This window comes from Scleropages formosus, chromosome 3 (assembly GCF_900964775.1).
Source record: "Scleropages formosus chromosome 3, fSclFor1.1, whole genome shotgun sequence".
In the NCBI taxonomy this organism is placed as follows: Eukaryota; Metazoa; Chordata; class Actinopteri; order Osteoglossiformes; family Osteoglossidae; genus Scleropages; species Scleropages formosus.
This window is the reverse complement of record NC_041808.1, coordinates 26,718,761-26,734,009: the sequence shown is the minus strand read 5'-3', so window position 1 is coordinate 26,734,009 and position 15,249 is coordinate 26,718,761. Positions and strand designations below refer to the sequence as shown.

The 15,249-nt window shown below is 39.2% G+C and overlaps 1 protein-coding gene across 1 annotated transcript in view; it reads right to left on the bottom strand.

Moving 5' to 3' along the window:
• Positions 1 to 15,249, bottom strand: part of LOC108926104 (polypeptide N-acetylgalactosaminyltransferase-like 6) — a 134,451-nt gene that overhangs the window by 22,967 nt on the left and 96,235 nt on the right. Inside the window, exons 6-7 of the mRNA XM_018738584.2 lie at positions 6,906 to 7,091; positions 3,479 to 3,662 (exon numbers count right to left, since the gene is read on the bottom strand). Coding sequence (XP_018594100.1) covers positions 3,479 to 3,662; positions 6,906 to 7,091 — 370 coding nt within the window. The remainder of the gene's footprint in view (positions 1 to 3,478; positions 3,663 to 6,905; positions 7,092 to 15,249) is intronic.

The following is a 15,249-nucleotide window of genomic DNA, read 5'->3' as shown; positions in this document are numbered from 1 at the left end:
CCAGGGGGCAAATACTGCAGAAGTCACTCCATTTCCCTTTAAAAATTCATCCGAAAGCCTTTGTAGAGTCCTTCAGCGTGACCAGGCCTTACTACACACATCTCATTAGGAGTCTTTTAGGTCGTCCGCTTGTCTCGCTTAACAGACTCGGCTCCGACGGCAGAATACGAATGGCCTGAAAGCAGGGCAATGGCTCAGCGGGGAGCTCGGTTGCTTCCCAGTGCCAGGGTTGCAAGTTTGAATCCAGCTCCGAATGACTCGGATTCCTGCAGGTGCCTCGGTTTCAGGCATGCTGTTTGGGTGAATTGGCGACTTCAAATTGCAGCAGCACCACAGCATATGAGTGGCCTCCCCCCTGCCCTAGACTTCGACATTACAGAATTGTGATTGGATATGCAGTTACCAAGAATGGACGAAAACCTGTTCCAGCTTTTCAGTTTATAATCAATTTGACTTCATGCCACACCAGGCGTGACAGCACTTTAGAAAGAACCTTGCGTCAAACCTAGAAGTCAGCTGAAGTTTGCTTGCGACTTCTCGGAAGTCTCCAGGCTTGACTTTGAGGTGGCTTTCTGAGAACAGGAGGAGGAAAAGGAAGCCGACTCGCTGGCAGGGCTTAAGCTGTGTTTCTGTGAGAAACCATTTGAAATGGGTAAGGCCCACTGAATAAAGCCATGCTCTTGATGCCTGGCCAAGCACTGAGTTGTCAGGGTATCAAACCCTGCAGATGGTGAATGGTAATGTACTGGTGCTTCAGTCCAAACAGATAATGTGTAGCCAAGAGCTACAGCTTCCTGGAACACACACATACAGCAAGTTAACAGCGATTATGGAGGAGCACTGGATTATCAGCAAATGCAGTTAACAGGGATGTTAGAGATACCCCTGCATCACATTATCAACTATCAATTACTGGAGGGGGGAAAATATATATATTTTTAAAAAATGCACTCTAGTTTGATGGAGAAGTTTTTGTAATTGCCTTATGTCTCATGTATGGAGTATGATTTCTGCGCCTCATCTTTCTGCTTATGCAACATCCTGCAAACACCAAGACATTTACATGTGCGCATTTAGCAAACATTGTGTAAACAGGTAATTCATGGTAAGTAATTTAGCACATAAATCTCAAATTCCATGTCACTTTGAAGAAGACTGTCAACTAAATGAATAAATAACAATAAAGGGGTTTGTTATTAAGTCTGTAGTGCACCTTTCCTGGTTTTTCATGTGTCAGTCAGACACTAATTAAAATGTATTTTGTAAAACCTGGAGGGCAGGAGTTGTGGAGCCCTGCACTGACTTTTGATCTCTTTCGAGATGTTGGCAGATTGAGTCCGACTGGGCCACAGGTGGTGCCTCACCTTGCAGCCAAGCTTTCACCCTGCATGCACCCCATTGCTGGAGGCTCCAGAGATACACTGCACCAAAAGACAGACAGCACACAGAGGGTCTCAGCCTGCGGCTTCTGCTAACCCCTGCTTGGAAACCCAACCTTCTTCTGGGGAACCAGGCCACTGAAAATGCCAAATTATTGCAGTCTGGATTCTGTTGAAGTCACACTGATGTTGAGCCTATACTGGGATGCACAAGAAACATGCTTACAGTGACAATAGTAATAATAATTGCAATTATTGCAATAATTACATTTTGCAATACAATGCTTCACCAACACTTTTGCCCAAAGCAACTTATTTTACTTATTTACACTTGCTCAAGGGTATTACAGCAGGGCTCTTCCTGATACTATCAAAATTAATCTTACAAGTCTGTGTCCTTAACCACAACTGCTTTCATGTACAACATAAAACATAATTAAAAAAAACTGGATATTACATCAGAAAAATTCATGTCCCCTATGTCACCTGCTGCTATCTGCTTCCCTCATATGAATTCTTATTCTGAACCACACAAATTTCAGGTTGTTGAAGACTTCTCAATCTTAAGGAAATAGAACAGCAAGCGGTACGATACATTTTCAGACATTACAATCACCTAAATCAGAAAAAAGCACTTGAAAACAGAATGGAAATCAAAAATACAACCTTCACAAATGAGAGTTTGTTCAGCCAGTACTCAAGCGATAATTACCAGTACATTGCATGTCAACAAAAATGATCATCACAAACCCCAGCAAACATGCAGTTAGATCCATTCACATTTAAATCACAAGCCTGCAACTGTAGGGGACCATCACATGGGGCAGATGTGAATTTGGACAGCGTTCCATACCAGATCGAGAGGACAATGACAACCAGCTGCCTCTAGTTAAAGGGGCAATTAAGGCTGTTATATAAGGCAGCTGGTCTGGAAATTAACAGAGAATACGGGGAGAAAGCTGAAAAGTAATGCTTCCTGCTTTATAACATGATGGTTATTAGTTCAAGTTTTTTAAATTTAATCTTAAAAAAAAAAAAAAAAAAAAACTGCTTCACCTCTTTTGTATATCTTACTACTGTATGTTCTAGCTTTCAAAAGTGCACAACATTGGTTTTGCTTTGGGTACCTTCAGTAACAGTCAACTATGATTTAAACCACTGTCCTCTTGTCAATCTGCTTTCATCTCTAATCTGTAATTTGTGACATGCTGGAGACAGGACATTTATCAGTCTAAATAGATCAGTTACAGGCAACTAAACCATTCTGTTTTTACAGAATATGTAAAACCTATTAATAGCTATTTTCCTGTAGTAGACCAGCACCTTATGCAAGCATGCCAAAAAAATGTGAGGAACTTGATGAAATATTACAAATGTGTATATTTGCTAAGATTGTCCATAAAATTAATTTGGAAAATAAACAGAGAACAACTTCAGACAATGGAAATGAACGACATTATCCATGATATTTCATGACCTTTAAATGCGATGAACACTTGTCTGTACTGCTTGTGTGACTGTAAAGTATTATTTGTGTTGTACTGTTACGGAAACATTTATTTAGCTGATGCTTCTCTCCAAAGTTGCTAAGAATGATTTACCCATCTGTACAGTAGTTTTTACTGTTGCAGTTCAGGGTAAGTTCCTTGCTCAAGGGCACTATAGCAGGGAGTGGGATTTGATCTTGGATCCTTTGAGTACGAGGTAGCTTTAACCACTATGCGACCTGCTGTCCTAATAGCAAAAATAGCAGCACAGAGGGTACCACTAGACACACACATCAAAGTGATAGCCATTCCAGTGTGTTCAGCACTTAGTGTCAGCAGTCCATCAAAACAAACTGTATAAATGTTCCGGTATATAAAAGTTATCAATCTTGTCTTCATTTTGTGATTAAAATCCACTTGACCTCGTTCTGTTTTATGAAGTTAATCTACTGACTCAGCCAAGCTAATTTCTTGGATACATGTATACAAGAAAGGAGCTGTCAAACATAACTCATGAGATCCCCCCCCCTATTACCATCCTGTACTCAAACTCATTTTTTCCAGATCAGCAGCAAAGTTAGAAATGGAAACACTCAGCTGTGGGGGACTCACTGGTAAGGTTCGCTGGGGTCGGCACTTTGCAGCTCAGGTGGGATGGGAATGCGCTTGTAGTACATCTCCCAGTCGAAGGCGCCCCTCATGGTGTCACCCGCCTGCGCTTCGTAGCCAAAATGGTTGTGGTCGATAACGTCGATCATGGGACACACAATGGTCCTGGGGTTCTGGGCTATGCGATCTGTTGGGGACATGAGGACACGGGGACATTGCAGGAAGGGGACATCCATCACACTTACTGCGCAGAAGCCTGGACCAAGCGGCTGTGCCACACCTCCCCACCCCTATCCACACAGGGAGCTGAACACAGGCCCTCCCCTGACTCTCCTCCTGCCCAGGCACAGCTGGCATCTGAAATTGGACTTGGTGCAGCTGGTCAGTGATTAGAAACAATTACTGGGCTTCAAAGTAGGCCTGCTCCGCCGAGGCCGGAAACACTTCAGCCATCTACATCTTTGTCATTCAGCTGCGCTAAGCTGTCCTAGATCTGTCACCTTCACGGCCTTACTGTATGAAGGAGCCGCTTTGGTTCGAATGATCTGAAAGTGCGGCCCGTATCATGTTCTTAGCCGCTGCACATGAACGAATACAGCTACAGCGCGGTAACCACTTGCAGCGCCTGCTAAGGGAAAAAAACTTCTGAAAGATGATTTGAACAGGTGTGTTTAAAATTGGTGGAACAAATATTTATTTTTACTGGATTTTTGCCATTACTTTTATTCATTTGGTGCAAAACAACTTGCAATGATTTGACAATTTATACAATTTTTACTATATCAGTTCAGGGGAAGTACCTTGGTAAAGGGTGCTGCAGCAAGAGGTGGGATTCAAACATAAGGTAGCTGCACTAACTACTGCACCACCTGTTGCCTGTTATGCATCTCTATTGCACTTCATTCTCACATACTATTTATATGTATTTGCGTGTAACCAAAAATCAGAGAAAAAGCATGACAACTGTACTTATTATGCTGTTGTGTAATATTGGTAATATGTTGTTGTATATTGGTCCCTTATGGTAAATAGTGACAGATGAGTTTATGAGTCAGATGGTTAACCACAGATTTAGTTGGATCAGCGCTTGTTCTGACAAAGTAATCACATTGAATTTATACGCCGTTACACACGTAAGTACGAAAGGAAGAGTTACAAGTTTCAGAGAAACCATTCCAAAGCTCAGCTGTCCCATCTTAATTGACTGCTCAATTTTTTCCGTCCCTTATGCAAGAATAGGACTCCTGGAGTCCTGACAGTGTACAATAATAGACACGTAGCTGTTTTAGGAAATCAGAATAACTGTACCTATGGGCCCAATGATACAGACACACATGAATTCAAGCTTATCTAACCAAAATTTTTACAATAAGCTGATGCTTTTCTCCAGAACAACTTAGATTTATTCACCCATGTATACAGCTGGGCAGTTTTATTGGAGCAATTTAGGGTAAGAATGCTACGAAAAGGTACTAAAGCTGGAAATTGATCCTACAACCTTTTTTGGTCTAAAGGTAGCACCTCTAACCACTACTCCACCAGCCCTCCCATGTTCAAGCAAAAACTGTTAGAAAAACAAAGTCATTAAGGGTGAAGTGTATTTTTTTTCCTATTTCTTTTTGATTTTTTTTTAAAAAGAATTTTTGCATATTTCTTTTAAATCGTAAAAAATTTGACTCAGACAAAGCTGGGAATGCCCTGTCGTATCATCGTTTAAAGACATCTGTGCTCTACTGACACTAGGAATATAAGGAAGCATGTTTGTGATGCAGCCAAAACGACGGTTTCCCAAACGCTCTTGTGGAGATGTTCAAAAGCGAACCCTCAACACTTGCAGGGGTGATGTCTCTTTTACTGTATTTCAAACAAAATGCAGAAAGTTATGAAGAGATGCTGAAAATAGCCCAAGATCAAAGAGAAAACTGACAACGTTTAAGCAGAAACACTTGGATACACTCCAGATTTGATAACACATTTGAATAATAAATTCTGCGGTTATAAGCAAATTAGGTTTAGTGATGAAACAAAATCACAGTTGAATTGTCAGCAGGAGAAAGTTTCATCTAATTATGTGCTTTTGGAACCAGCCAGTTCCTTTCAAGTTTTTTTTTTTTTTTTTTTTTTTTTTATTTTTTAATTTTTAAAATTATTATTTTTTTAACCACACCGTTTAGTTATGTGTTTCTTTTGTTCTTTCTGTTCCATATCTTTCATTTTTTTTTATCTATAAAGCTGCTTTGAAGCATGCGTTGCAATTAAAAGATGAGCAGAACTACTGTTTGAAACATACTTCAGACTCCACATTGTAAGTAATATTTACTGTGTTCAGGGTTTATTCATTTTTTAGGATAACCTGTTTCTACATCATTTCACATACTAATTGCCACAGTCATCACAGATTTTCATCTAATTCTTCCATTAGGATTTTCAACTCACATATATGTTGATTACATATATGTCAATTGCATATTTAGGTAATGGTAAAATAGCCTTTAAAATGGTTTCGCAGAAACATCTGCATATTTCCCCAACACACTGCTGGTATCTATGAATCCATTACCAGTGTCTGTGTCTCCAATGCCTATCCTGGAAATGTATTGTGTGAGACAGGGTATATTCTGCCTGTGACACCAGTAGTCCATCACAAGGCAATCTCTCACTCTCTTCCTTTCCATCCCCCCCCGCCAAGACACACACACACACACACACACACACATAGATAGATACAAAGGCCAATTTAGAATCACCAGTCTACCTGAAACACGTCTTTTGATTGTGGAAGGAAACCAGAGCACTCACAGGAAACCTTTGTGAACTTGTGCAGACAGACTAAGCTGGGTTTGGAGACACAACCCAATACAATAGTGAAAAAATTTAAATGATAACACATTCAAAGAATTCCGTGACGTTATCTGTAAACTAGTATACATGCAACATTTTTTTGATATTACAAAAACAGTGAACATGCATATGACAAAATAGGCTGAACGTTTGCTGAACATCTGCAGAGAAACATTTATGAAGTAATGGAATCAGGATATAAATATCCTATGACAGGATATAGTCTTTTCTGCCAATAATTTAAAGACACAGCAAAGTAAAAGTTTTACGCTAAAATGAATTCCTTTACTAAATGAAAACGAGAAACAAAGGAAGACATGTACTGTTAGCGAATGTCTGCCAATACAGGAAAAGTGTGAAGAGTGAACATGTTTTCTCACACACTTTTCCAGTATTGTAATTAATCTTTTTTTTTTTTTTTTTAATACACGAGGCTTTGCCAATTTTTGCCCACCACTTTTTGCAATCTCAATATTCCATTTTTAAGGGTTAAATACATATTACTTATTTGCTTATATATTTATTTATTTACACTGATGGATGACTATTCCACAAAGTAAAAGCTGTACACCTGATGCATCCAACCTACCAAGAAGAGGTGGCAGCCAGTTGACATTGGCCTCACAGTGAGAGTCCAGGAAGGTGAGCACCCCTCCCTTGGCCACAGAGGCTCCCAGCAGACGGGTACGAATGAGACCCTCTCTCTTCTTTGTCCTCACGATCCTCACCTTTGGAAATCTCTGCATGTACTCTTCCAGCTTGGCTTTGAGGTGTTCTGAAAAATGAGGGACCAGAGACATAATACTTGTGTTTAACCCATTCACGCAACAAAAATGACACAAATGGACTTTTTAAAATAACATAGATTGATACCTATTTTAAAACTTTTTAAAATTTCATATTAAAACACAACAGGGGGGCGTGGTGGCACAGTGGGTTGGACTGGGTCCTGCTCTCTGGTGGGTCTGGGATTCGAGTCCCGCTTGGGGTGCCTTGCGACAGACTGGCGTCCCGTCCTGGGTGTGTCCCCTCCCCCTCCGGCCTTACGCCCTGTGTTGCCGGGTTAGGCTCTGGTTCCCTGCGACCCCATATGGGACAAGCGGTTCAGAAAATGTTTCTGTATTAAAACACATGGACAAACCCGAAGAAATTCCATTCTTCTTTTTGGGGGGAAAAAAAAAATAAAAACACAACATGTGAGGTAAAGCATTATTAAATTATTAAATAAGTAGAGGATAATTTTTAAAGCTGAGCAATGCCAACAAGGAACATGGCTGATTATATGCTTATGATGCTCACTTTTCTACTTTACAACATCCCATTGGGCCATTGGAAGATTTTGCCTGAAAGGACCAAAAAGAAAAAAAAAAAAAAAAATGACACAGCTAAAAATTCAGGTGTGGCAGGAAGAAAAACTTTTCAATACCAATTTTGGACTCCAGCGTGTTGTGTATATTTTTCACAATTCTGTCCGTAAGTCTAATGTAGTATAACGAATGTTACCATCCACTTCCTTCCTATTTATCTCATTGCCATTAAGTCTCTTTTTGTCCCCAGTTCTGTTCAATAACAAGATAATTTGGAGTGTCATTTTCAGTTCTGTTCAACATTACACATAATGACATAATGATGGGGGATGGTGGCACAGCAGGCTTGGCTGAGGCCTGCTCTGTGGTGGGTCTGGGGTTTGAGTCCTGCTTGGGGTGCCCTGCAGTGGACTGGCATGACACCCAGGGTATGTCCCTGCCCGTGTCCCACGCTGCCCACCCTCCGCTCGCCACGATCCCTGCCTGGGACAAGCAGTTGTTGTGTGTAACATATTGCCCTTACTGCTCAGAATCTGCAAGCTGAAGTGAAGTTTGAATTAAACTTTCTTCAAATGCAAGTTTCAGGGTTTTACTTCTTTTGTAATATTAAAAAATAAAAGATTGAGTGAAGAGTACAGTGGGAGAGAAAATGAAACTCACAGCTGTACCCCCCTGTGAACCACTTCTAGAACTATTTAGGTAGCCAGGTTGAGCAGCGTGATGAGCAGCTCTTTTTAAGGAACACCTGAGTCCACTTTTTTCTGCAAACCAGCACCGAAAAGGAGCTCCTGCAAAACCAAATGATCGCTTACACATCGGAAAAGCAAAAGTTTCAGCTTAATCTTGTCTTTTTGCCAGCAAAGCATTATCTCTGGGGATTAAACCGTTTTAAAATATTTGGATTAAACTATTTTAAAATAATGTGATGCACTGCAGTTTCTGAAAAATGCATCCAGTAAAACTTTCATGCAAAAAAAAAAATATTATGCAGGAATTTTCCAGAACAAGCAAGGCCAGCTGCTTTTAATGCCATGATAAAAAATGTATAGCATTCATGATAAATCGTCTTTGTTATATAGTTTATGTCAGTCAAAGATAATGCGGTGCAATGGGAAGATCTCAGTATCTGGCTTTTAGATGAAGTGTGACTTCCACATAAATGGCATGGCATTGTTGGAGAAAGCAACGCATTTTCAAAAGCCCACATTTCGAACTGCCCTACAACCAATTTACTTTTATGTGAAAATGCCTCTTTTTCTCAGCATAACGGTCGGGCTACTTGTAAATCATCCTTTTTAATATCACATAGTGATTTCTGATTTACTTCATGTCAGTTCCTAGAGCTCTAAAAAGTAAAAACTGAATTAGGGGTTTTAAAACGGTGTCCTTGGGAATCCCCTGTGTATGAAGCATTTGTTGCAACCAAGCTCTTTATTAACTTGCTGTTATAGTTATTGATTGCTGGAGTCACATGACCGAAACCTGTTGAACCACACCCACAGGCGGACAACAAAATATTTTTTTTTGATCATGGACACTGAGGCTTAGCCTAAGGAAACTGCTGGGGGTGCATCAGTACAATGCTTTATTTAATTTTATATATTCTGAAGCAAAACAGAATAAGACGAAGAGCACTTTTTTGTCTGGTCAGTTCTGTAAGGCAGCTGAAAGCCTTAAGAAGGTTACATACCTATTGTCAACATTTGCTTAACTGAAATAATGGCCATTAATGTTCAAGAAATATATTGCTGATCTTTTCCATTTTGCAGGTATTCCTTGAATGGCACAAATTTATCTGGACAAAATGTAAAATGATACAACTGAGATGTTCAGATGAAGATTATTTGAATTTTGTGATGCCTCCAGTTAGTGACTGAATCTGGCATAATTATTTAAACCGTCAGGTGGTGGAAAATCCCAGGCTGAAAAACCTTGAGACAAATGAAAATTTGAAGAATGTTATCATATACATTTATCTGTTAGTTTTGTCCAAAGTGGCTCACAATATCAAGCTGTAATTTTTACTGGAGTAATGCAGAATAGGGGGGCACGGTGGTGCAGTGGGTTGGACTGGGTCCTGCTCTCTGGTGGGTCTGGGGTTCAAATCCCGCTTGGGGTGCCTTGTGATGGACTGGGTCCTGTCCTGGGTGTGTCCCCTCCCCCTCCAGCCTTACGCCCTGTGTTGCCCGCAACCCCGTATGGGACAAGTGGTTCAGACAACGTGTATGTAATACAGAATAAATTCCTTGGGGCACTACAACAGGAGGTGGGAATTGAAGCTGGAACCTCTAAATCTAGAGGCACCACCAGCTGCCCCATATATTTTCTGCACTAATGTATCAAACAATAGTTAAAATGCTATTTTTTCCCTATTATTACATGTGAATATGATTAAGATCAGGATGAGACCAACATCTTACCTTAGAAATAATAGTAACAAGTCTCTTCAGATTACGTAGCAGGTAAAATTTCATTTATTTAATCTGATAGTATAACAACTGCTCCTTGTGCGTTGATGGTATTGGGATCCGTATCTTATTTTAAGGAAAATCTGTTCCCCTGTAATTGGTAAAAGAGTATTTGCATTGGGTGGGGGGCGGTGGCACAGTGGGTTGGACCACGGTCCTGCTCTCCGGTGGGTCTGGGGTTTGAATCCTGCTTGGGGTGCCTTGCGACGGACTGGCGTCCCGTCCTGGGTGTGTCTACGCCCTCTGTTGCCGGGTAGGCTCCGGTTCCCTGCGACCCCGTCTGGGACAAGTGGTTCTGAAAGTGTGTGTGTGTGTATTTGAATTGGCAACAATGCTCTGCAAGTTTTACATTTTTCTTTTACTTTCGTATCCACAGCAGTGTTTCAGAGCTTTTCCAATGCTTTCCTCCAACCAGATGTGATTGCTGTGACAAACAAAGCATATTCCACTCGGTTAGAAAAACACCTGCACAATTTCACTCCAAAATAAAGAACGTGACAAGAAGGTTTTAGTTAATTCGGCATGGCGACGTCTACAAGCTACCTACAACCGGCCATTATTGCAATTGGCCAAAGCATCCTGCGCAGGACTTACAGCTCAGAGGGTCAAGACACTCAAGAAATAACACTTTGGGCTACACAAGGGCCAAGGTCTTGAGAAAAACTACAAAGTCATCAGATGACCCCATTTTTTAAAGAATTAAATAGATTAAAATGCCGGCAGCAAGGAAGTTTTATTGGATTCTGCAGCTTGAAAGACAGATTGTAAAATGGATTAAAAGGGGCACAATGTCAGGCTAAGTGGCTATGGGTACCTCCTATTGCAGCCCTGAGAAAAATATGTAACCAAAAATTGCTGGTATACAAAGAGCTGGCAGTAATTTTGGATGCAACAATAACATCCTACTCATGTTTGACTCCTTTCTGCCCACCATATTTTTCATCTCTGTATTTATAAATGACTGACAAAGGGCTTTTTTACAGCAAGATTGTTTTGTTTTTGTAAAGTACAATGCAAAATATTATTTTTACGGTTTTAAAGACACCAGATGCTGAGAAATTGCTAAATCACATCCAAAACTAAAACATACCTTTTGAAGTTTATTTTAAAAGCTAGACATTTGATTTTAGTGGCATTAACATCCACCCCCGGCTTATTGTGTAAGTAACCTCACATGCTCCAGGTAAATCGAGACTCATTTTAGTCACCTTTTCTGTTCCTTAAACTCCAGTAATAAGCTGGAGGATGGCAACTTAGTAATAGCAGCAATTTCAGTGCCAGTATTCGCTCTCAGCCATTCCCACAAAAGAGAGGGTGTCAAGGTGACAAGCTTAATTGCCTCACTGTTAGAGTTAAAAGCAACTGGCCCTTAACTTATGACAGAAGGGAGTTTCATCATGTGCCATCAGATCTACTGTATTTACCAAACCAAAAAGTTATTGACAGTTTTAAACATGATTTTGCTCTTTGCAATGAATCTTTAGCATATGGCATATTGGAGTGATAAAAAAAAGGTTGTGATATTGTGAAACTATACATCAACTGATGATAACTAACAACTTCTGTTTACCAGGGAAAATGTCATTGTATATGTAATATTTCTGTTAAATTATTTAAATTTTCATATTTTATCTGTTTTATTGTGAAACAATATTTTTATTAACTGCTCCATTAAATTAAATAAACACAAACAAATTAATCTTGCAAAACGTCTGAGCCAACATTACTTTTTCCTATAATAAATGCTCTGACAGTATGTCAAAAATTTGTAGTAATAACTTCTAAATTATTCAGTTCTTTTTATTCCTTGACCAACTTCACCAACGCTCACTGTCGGTGTTAGATTAATTTGAGCTGTCAGAAGATAATTTTGGTTGCCTGGGCTGCATTTAAAATGTTCAGTGAAGGTGTCAAGTGATGTATGAGAGAATGTCAGGGCACACGCAATGTCTGCTATTCTTTCATATGAAAAGGGTGCCTGCATTAACTTCTTTTTTTGTTGTAAAAGGAAAAAAAGCACATTAAAAGTACAAATACAATTTTATTCGCACAATCTGGCCTTTGTCTGAGATATTTTATTTCACAACACTATAAAAAGGAAAAAGGAGTCACAATTCTGGAATCACAGTGCAATACACAACGTTATTTATATTTATAATTATATCTATTTATATCTCTTTATCACATCATATGTCTTACTCACATTCCCTTGCATTTGTATAGAACATACCTGTACATACATATAATGTATAGTGACTATTTTTTGTATATTGTGTACTTTATATTTTTATATATTTTTTATCCTTTATTCACATATTCTATCTCCTCATCTGTGTCTTGTCACTGTCATTCTGTCTGTGCTGTGGAAGTTTCTGTCACCAAGACAAATTCCTTGTATGTGTGAACATACTTGGCAATGAAGCTCGTTCTGATAATAAATTATGACTAGTTAAAGATATATAAATAAAGATATAGGTACAAATAACAGGAAAAAAAAATAACTGATATAAAAAAAAATTACAGAAAATTACTTGCTAACTCCAACCTAATATCGGTCAATATTATACAGATGGTTTGTGTAAAGAGAGGAAGTGCGCAAAGTCTTGCTATAACTTCAGGCTTTTACCAGAAATTTTTTATGTATCCAGAGCACTACACAAATAAGATGTTTTATAATACATACGGAACAATGTAACATTTTCAAAGTTTAAAATACATTAAGAAAATGGCATGAAATTATGCAGAAATTGTACAAAAACACCCTGAGCGAAAAGAAATGTATATTGACAGGTGTCCTACAATTCCTTTTTGAGGTGCTGTACCTCCCATGATTAGTCCGCAGGGAAACGTCAGCCGTGGCAAAGCTGCCTTCCCGGAGACTCTTGTTGAGTAGGCTCACAGTAAATAGAATTCTGCTATGCTTGAAAACCATTTGAATTTAAATCGACATAAATGCAAATGCAGCCGCCTCTTCTTATCGTGCGCGTTTGTGTTTTGCACTTATTTGCGAGTCTTCTGCCCAACACTGGGGAGAGAGAGGCGCGACCCGGGTCAGGCCGGCCTCGCTTTGCGCCAGAATTGATCGGAGAGCGCAGACGGCACTTCAAAATGGAACATCGCTTTATCTGGGGAAACTGACTTCTGCCAAGGAGTCAAAAGGCAAAAAACAGATGATATTTCAAAGCAAAAAAGCTTGGACATAAGCTACAGGGATTTGCAGGCTTTCCGTCTCTGAAAACATTGATTCTGTGCAGACGAACATAGACGTGTTTTCTCGAGCTGTGATAGGAAAAAGGGTATTTTCAGACGCTACACAAGTGAAGTAATTTAACTGTTTCAGAATGTTTCTTTGTTAAAGCTGACTTGCAAATAGGTATGTTTGGGGATGTATTGATCTCCGAACTATTTAATAAGCAAAACTTTTTTGTTTATTTTGAATGAAATGAAAAAGACGACAGTGGAAAAATACAGTGATGCTGCAGTGGTATTAAGTATTAAAACCAGTAGTAGACGGAATATTAATCAAACTTCATAACGATTCCCCATCTATCTGTGTATAAGTGGACCCCTTCTAAATGATCTAAGGTTCATTTTTACTGCAAGAACCTTGTTCAATGGTGCTACAACAGGAGGTGGGATTTGAACCAAGAACCTTCAAATGACAAGATGACAGCCCAATCCACTGCAGTACCTGACATCTCCTGTAGGAGTGGCTGTAGAATGTAAGTAGCAGTGTAACATTAGGGTGCTGGATGTAGCAACACATGCAATAATACACAGGGAAAGATGTTCAACCCCTTGTGCCAAAATCAAGGGGGGCTGGACACAAACCAACCATGCCACCAGTACTCCATTCCACCCAAAACCCCACATACCCCTCACCCCCCACCAAACAGTTCCCTCCACTTAAAAAAAGGAAATAACTAAAAATCAGCCCACATAATGGGTAAGCACCATCTTCCTCGCCGGGAGCCACCGCGAGCACTTTGTTGGGGTTGTCAAGTGGGCACCTTCCTTCATTGATGTTTCATTGAATTGAGCCCACGACACCTCCAGAAGGCTGAACGGCGACACTACACTACAACACTAGATTGTCAACATTTAAGATATTTCAAAACTAGAGTGAAATCTTCTAAAAGATGGAAGATTAATTTAATTTAATTATTAAATTAATTCATTTGAATTAATTTGAGCTTAAGAATCAATAGTAGTAATAATCTCTGGTAGTAAACAGATTAATTCCTGGTTTTTATAGTGACTGTGAGAAGAAAACGTGAATTAAACATGTTCACAACATTTCACGAAGTTACATTTTTGGTATTTTTCAATAAAAAGCAAAAAGACTAGTGAAAGACTCTCTTTTCATGAATCAAGTAATGGTGAAAAAACAATAATAACAAAACAATAAACTTTGTCTACTGTACATACTGACAGGTGTTTTGGGACTGCATAACATTTTGACCAAAACATGTCAAGTGTCAACCACTTGAAGTATATAATCTCCTTTTTCAACATAATATGCTGATTAATTTGCTTTTCAGTCAGCACAAAACAGATGTTACATCTTCAGAAAGGAAGGCAGACAGAATTACTTGGATCAAGCCCAAAACCCTTATTCCAACCTTACGAATGCAAGCAGTATGGGATAAATTGCCAGAAGCAGGACAACGGAAGACGTATCTAAAGCAATTAAACCCTGCACTGGGGGGGTTGTACTTTTTAACATTTATCAGATACAACAGGACAGGAGAAACAAGCAAAAGTAAATTACATTTGTAATGTCAGAAATAATAGTGTGCGCCTCAACAGTATGTATAACAGCAAAGGGGCTGGAATAAAACAGGATTAACAGTAAAATCACTTGAAAGAAATTTCTTATTTGGTGAACAAAGGTTAAAGTTAGATGGATCTATTTTGAAAACATAAAATGTATGTGCTGATTTATTAAATATCAAGTTCTCTCAGGCTAAAAATTCAAACAATTTTGAAATTAAGAGTGAAATTTAGTCATAAATGAAAGTCAGTCATATATATATACAGCTGACCCTTGAACAACATGGGTTTGAACTGTGTGGGTCCACTTATGCACAGATTTTTTTCAAGAAATATATTGGGTAATTTTTTAGAGATTTATGACAATTTGAAAAAACTCGCAGAT